General features: G+C 51.5%; 1 protein-coding gene across 1 annotated transcript; it reads right to left on the bottom strand.

The window, feature by feature from the left end:
- Positions 1-5238: 5238 nt before the first annotated feature.
- LOC139603652 (olfactory receptor 14C36-like) lies at positions 5239-6156 on the bottom strand. Its single transcript, XM_071454542.1, has one exon. It carries the CDS (start codon positions 6154-6156, stop codon positions 5239-5241), a length of 918 nt encoding a protein of 305 aa, XP_071310643.1.
- Between the last annotated feature and the right edge of the window lie 491 nt (positions 6157-6647).

Raw genomic sequence — 6647 nt, 5'->3', positions numbered from 1 at the left:
CCATGGAACCAAGGGGCCATTCTGATTCTGCTTTGCCTCATGGAGCCAAGGGGCCACCATGACACTGCAGGGCCTCGTGGAACTAAGGCAGCCTTGTGACACTGCGGGACCCTTGGAACCAAGGGTCCATTGGGAGATTGCAGGGCCTCATGGAACCATGGAGGACATTCTGACCCTTCAGAACCCATTGGAACCAAGGGGCCATTGTGACACTGCAGGGCCTCGTGGAATCAAGGGGACCTCAGTGACACTGTGGGGCTCCATGGGACAAAGGGGCCATTCTGACACTGTGGAACCAAGGAGACCATTGCACTGCTACGGGACATCATGGAACCAAGGGGACCATTGTGACACAGCAAAGCCTCATGGAACCAAGGGCACAGTAGTGACACTGTGGGGCTCTGAGGGACCAAGGGGGCATTCTTAAAGTGCAGAACCAAGGAGACCATTGTGACACTATGGGGCACCATGGAACCAAAAGTCCATTTTGACGCAGGAGGCCTCATGGAACCATGGAGGCCATTTTCACACTTTGAGGCCTGGTGAAACCAAAGGGCCCCTGTGGCACTTTGTGTCCCCATGGAACCAAGGAGTCCATTGTGACACTATGAGGCCATGTTGGGCCAAAGGGCAATTGTGGCCCTGTGTGGCACCACGGAACCAAGGGACCATCGTGACACTACAGGGCCCTGTGAAACCAAGGATTTATGGAACAGTGTGGAACTCATGGAACCAAAGGTCCATTGTGACATTGTGGGGCCTCATGGAACTAAGGGGGGACAATTGTGACGCTGTGGGGCCCAGTGGAAGCAAGGGGCCAATGTGACACAGCTGGGCCTCATGCAGCCAAGGGGCCACTGGGATCCTGAGGACCCCAAAAGAACCAAGGGGCCATTGTGACACTCTGCAGCTGTGGAGTCCCTGAGAGGCATTCCCTGGGTTAGGGAGACACAAGAAGCTTCCCTCAAAAGCTGTTTGACCCCATTGGCTCCTTCCCCTTGTTCTGTGTCCCTCAGCCACTCCCTCTTCATTCCCACATTGCCCCCCATCTTTGTACTGCCCCCATGGCACTGATCAGCCCCTTCCTCTGGAGATACAGGAACCTGGACTCCCCTCAGGAGTCCTGCCTTGTGACCCTGAACATCTCACTGCACGGCTGAATCAAACATCTGTGGGTACCATGCAAAGGCCCTTTGTGCTTCCCTACCCTGGGCTTTATTAGCAGCTATTCCAGCTGCAACAATGGTCCATCATGGCAGTGTGGATCCAAGGACACCATGGTGACACTGTGGGACCTCATGGATCCAAGGGGCCATTGTGACACTGAAGAACTTCATGGAACCCAGGGTCCATTGTGACACAGCAGGGCCTCATTGGAACAAAGGAACCATTGCTGACAGTACAGAAACTCATGGAACCAAGGGGCCGTGGTGACACAGCAGGGCCACATGGAACCCAGGAGACCAGTGACATTTAGGGACCTCATGGAACCAGGGTCCATTATGGCACTGCAGAAACAAGGAGACCATTGTAGATGCTGTGGAAGCTCACGGAACCAAGCAGCCATTGTGACACTCCAGGGCCTCGTTGAACCAGGCAGACCATTGTGATACCACAGAACCTCATGGCACTGAGGGTTTATCATGACACAGCAGGGCCCATGGAGCCGATTGTCCATTGTGACAATGTGGATCTGAGGAGACCATGGTGACACCATGGAAGCTCATGGAACCATGGGGCCATTGTGACAAAGCAAGGCCTCATGGAAGCACGGAGACCATTGTGACATCATGGAACCTCAGGGAACCAAGGAGACCATTGTGACATCATGGAACCTCTGGAACCAAGGAGACCATTGTGACATCATGGAACCTCATGGAGCCACGGAGATCATTGTGACATCATGGAACCTCATGGAGCCAAGGAGACCATTGTGACATCATGGAACTGCGTGGAAGCAAGGGTCCATTGTTACAGTCCAGAACCAAGGAGACCATTGTGACAGTACAGAACCTCATGGGACCAAGATTCCATTATTACGCAGTGGGGCTTCATGGAACCAAGGAACCACTGTGACACAGCAGGGCCACATGGAACCAAGGGTCCATGGAGATACTGCAAATCCAAGGAGACCATGGTGATGCTGTGGAACCTCATGGAACCAAGGGGCCATTGTGACATTCTGGGGCCCCATGGAACCAAATATTCATGGTGACACAGCGGGGCTGCTTGTGACCAATTGTCCATTGTGATCCTGCAGATCCAAGAGACCAGGGTGACACTGTGGCAGTTGATGGAACCAAGGGGCTGTTGTGACACACCAAGGCCTCATGGAGCAAAGGAGAGCATTGTGGCAGTGCAGAACCAAGGAGGCCATTTTGACAGTACGGAACCCAATGGAACCAAGGGTCCATTGTTCTATAGCAGGGCCTCATGGAACCAAGGGGCCATTGTGAAACTGTGGGGCATAATGGAGCCAAGGACACCACTGATACTGAAATCCACTGGATAGAAACTTCTGAACAGTTTTGAGTATTTGAAAGTAGGTATTCTTTATTACAGCATGGTGGTCACTTGGGCCATCCTTCCTCCATTCAAGTGCACTGAGCATTGAATGAACAGGGTTTTTATCACACACACTCATTATGTATCCATTAGCTATCCCCACTTCCTTTGAGTTTATTTGACATTGTTGCACCCCTTATTACAAGTCCTTACATGGTTCTTTGGGGTCTGTCTTCAACATCCAGTGTCCTTTTTAGGTGGCTGTTTCTTGACCCCCCCTTTTGAGTAAGGGCAATATTATTGTTCTGCATAACTTGTGTTTTGTCAGCCTTGCAGAGCTGAGCTGGCATCCTGCTTGCATTTTGTGTGGCTTCTGTTTGCCAGAGGCACATCCTCAATCAGTTTCTCCAAGGCTGTGCTGTTCTGTTCTACTGTCCTTGACAAGAGTAAATGTTGTTCAGTTCTCCTGTCCTTGTCTCAGTGTTCGCCCCACATGAGGCGTCTGCAACCCCCAAAACCTATGGGCCTGGGGTGGGCAAGTGTTCCTGGGGAACAGGGATGGGACAGCTGGGCTGGACTGACCCAAGGGATGTTCCATTCCATGTCACACCATGATCAGCAATCACCTGAGAGAAGCAGGGGGGCAAGGGGGGTACAGGATTAATTTCTTTTTAAGACATTTTTCTTTCAAAACCACACGTACACATACAGAACCCTGTCCTGCCACAAGGTGGTTAAATGTTTTCTGCTGATGGGAGATTTCCTGTGGATTTTCTTTTCTTCTGTTTGTGGTCTTTGCTTTTTGTGGTTGGTTTGTTTGTGGGGTTTTTGTGTTGTTGGTGGTGGGTTTTACTTTGGTTTTTTTGGTTGTGTTTGGAGTGGGTTTTTGTGCCTGGGTTTGGGTTTTTCCCTGTTGAATTGCATTTCTTCTGATGCATGAGGTTTTTTCTGCCTTTTCCTGTGTCTTGGCTGGCACCTGATGGGAAGAAAAATTTAAACAACTCATTCATCTTGCCTGATTCTGTTTTGCTGGGCAGCATAGAAGGAGTCAATGGACAGAGCTTTGGGAGAGGCTAAAGGGTTAAAAGGCAAAACCTCCATTGTGTGGATGAGCACGTTGCAGGAAAAATCCTTTGCTCCCAGCACCGTAATATTTTCTGTATTCAGTATTCTGTTGTATTTTTGATAAGGTTTTAATAAACCTTTTAAATTTTTTGGAAGTGAGCATAATTTCTCACACCTCCATGCAAGGACAAACAACCTCCTGCAGGTGGGGAGAGGCCAGTGCTGGCAATGGTGGCTGCAGGGGCTGCTGTGGGACAATTGCCCTGGGCCACCTTCCCAGGCTGTCCCAGAACAAAGACACAGCCCAGGCCCTGCTCTGCTGCTGCCTCAGGTCCATGCCAGGAGCTCTGGCTGGGCCAGGACACTGCTGTGAGCCCCCCCTGCACACTCCCCCCTGCCCCAGGCCCTGGGCTTTGCTGAGCCAGGGCATTCCTGGGGCACATTGCTGACAGCAGCTCTGGAGGAGAGCAAAGCCTCCCTGCCCTGCCCTCAGGAGATGCCCTTTGCTGATGGAGCTGCTGTGCTGGAGCCCAGCTGTGTCCCAGCAGTGCCCATGGCCTGGCCCTGCCTGTGGCCACAGCAGGGACACGCAGCAGGACAGGGACCAAGCTGCCAGAGCACTCCGGCCTTACAGCCACAGCAGGGCTGGCAAGGACAGGGTGGAGCTGGGCAGAGCAGCTCTGAAAGGACCAATCCCTGCTGCTCCCTGGCCGTGCTGCTCTGCTGGGACTCTTTCCGCTTCTCCCCTCTAACTTCATGTAGGTCTCAGAGTTGGGATCCCAGATAAAACAGGCACTGCAAGGTAGTTTATTTTCTTCAAATGTAGTTGTCCCAGGGTGACGTTATGATGCTTGTATCCCCATTCATGTGTTCTGTTAATGTTGGATATTATGTTCTGTACCTTTAAGACCAGCTCTGAAGAGGGAAAGTTTTGTTTTGGTTTTCTTATCAGCCTGGTGGGACACAGAGACTGCAGCTTTTGCTTTTTCTGCTTTTGCTTTTCACTTTGCTCTCTCGCTCTTGCTTGCTTCGATTCTGCTTGCTTTTGCTCATTAGCTAGTTTAGCTAAACTGTTCAATTTCTTCCTGGACTGTTTCTCCTTTCCTTTTTCTGACCATTTCGAACCTGCTCCGGACTGGGACCTGGGAAACACCAAGATCCTGCACCTTGTGGCCTGCAGCAGCTGCCCCAGCGCTGGAGGGACTGAGAACAGAGTGACCACCACCCAAAAGAGACTTTCTGAATTTGTCATCTTTTTTCAGAGCGGTGTCATCCGGTATTGTTCACTTTGTGTGCTGGGGGGTGCTGTACCTGTTAAATAAACAGGTTCTTTCCACTCCTCTCCGAGGAATCCTTCCCGAACCGGTTGGGGGGAGGGGCCATGTGGGTTTGCTTACTGGAGGGGCCCTAATTTGGAAATTCTCCTCCAATTTTGCCCTATACCATGACAGTAGTGATAGCACAAAACCCTGGTTTATAGAGCTTCAGGGTGAAATTCAAGGGGCGGACAGTGAATTTATTGGTGATTAAAAAATTTTATTGAGGATAATTTTATAACAGAAAACTCCATTGAACACGACCAAAGACCTGGGCAGACCTGTTGGGCCTGTCATGAGTTCCATTCTGAAAACTGTGCAGAAGGAAACAGGCAATTGGTTGCTTCAGAAGTCATCCAGTCATCATTTTCCTCAGGGCAGCCTTGAGCTCCTGATTCCTCAGGCTGTAGATGAGGGGGTTCAGGACTGGGGGCACCACCGAGTACAGAACTGACACTGCCAGATCCAGGGATGGGGAAGAGATGGAGGGGGGCTTCAGGTAGGCAAAAAATGAGGTGCTGAGAAACAGGGAGAGCACAGCCAGGTGAGGGAGGCAGGTGGAAAAGGCTTTGTGCCGTCCCTGCTCAGAGGGGATCCTCAGCACAGCCCTGAAGATCTGCACATAGGAGAAAACAATGAACACAAAACAGCCAGAAACTACACAGGCACCAACCACAATAATCCCAAGTTCCCTGAGGTAGGATTTGGAGCAGGAGAGCTTGAGGATCTGGGGGATTTCACAGAAGAACTGGCCCAGGACATTGCCATGGCACAGGGGCAGGGAAAATGTATTGGCTGTATACAGCAGAGCATAGAGAAAGGCACTGGCCCAGGCAGCTGCTGCCATGTGGGCACAAGCTCTGCTGCCCAGGAGGGTCCCGTAGTGCAGGGGTTTGCAGATGGACACGTAGCGGTCGTAGCACATGACGGTCAGGAGGAAATACTCCGCTGCAATGAAGAAGATAAAGAAAAACATCTGTGCTGCACATGCTGAGTAGGAGATGGTGCTGGTGTCCCAGAGGGAATTGTGCATGGCTTTGGGGACAGTGGTGCAGATGGAGCCCAGGTCGCTGAGGGCCAGGTTGAGCAGGAAGAAGAACATGGGCGTGTGCAGGTGGTGGCCGCAGGCTACGGCGCTGATGATGAGGCCGTTGGCCAGGAGGGCAGCCAGGGAGATGCCCAGCAAGAGGCAGAAGTGCAGGAGCTGCAGCTGCCGCGTGTCTGCCAATGCCAGCAGGAGGAAGTGCCTGATGGAGCTGCTGTTGGACATTTGTTCATTCTGGACATTGTGGACTGCTGAAAGAGGACATTAACAAGCTGGGTCCAACTTTTTGAGTCAGTACTATGGATTTTGCATGGAATCCCCTCAAAATTACTTCTATTCTTGGGGGGGGGGGGGGGGGGGGGGACTTTGCTAGAATTTTTTGAATGGGTGTTTTTGCGGCTGAGTTACTGATTCATCTTCAGCATTGCACTCAGGCTGAACACTGGGGAGAAAAGAGAGGGAAAACAGGGTTCCCTGTGCCCCAGTGTGGTCAGACCTGCTGGTCCCCACACACAGGCCTTTGATCATTACACCTCCCTCGAGTTCAGGGTAATCAGACTTAAAATGTGCTTGAAAACAAAGTGGACTTTTGAAATGCTCCTGTTTTAAAACTAACTTTCTCCAAACCCTTGTCTCTTTCCCTGTGAAGCAGGACAGGGAGGGATGCCAAGGGTTGGTCTGGCTCTCTGCTACCTGGAGTTGTGCCTGCTGGGAGC

Source organism: Agelaius tricolor, unplaced genomic scaffold, assembly GCF_023055355.1.
Source record: "Agelaius tricolor isolate 1412-34295 unplaced genomic scaffold, bAgeTri1.0.p SCAF_40, whole genome shotgun sequence".
Lineage (NCBI taxonomy): Eukaryota > Metazoa > Chordata > Aves > Passeriformes > Icteridae > Agelaius > Agelaius tricolor.
The sequence above is the reverse complement of the archived record's forward strand: the minus strand, read 5'-3'. Positions and strand labels throughout refer to the sequence as shown.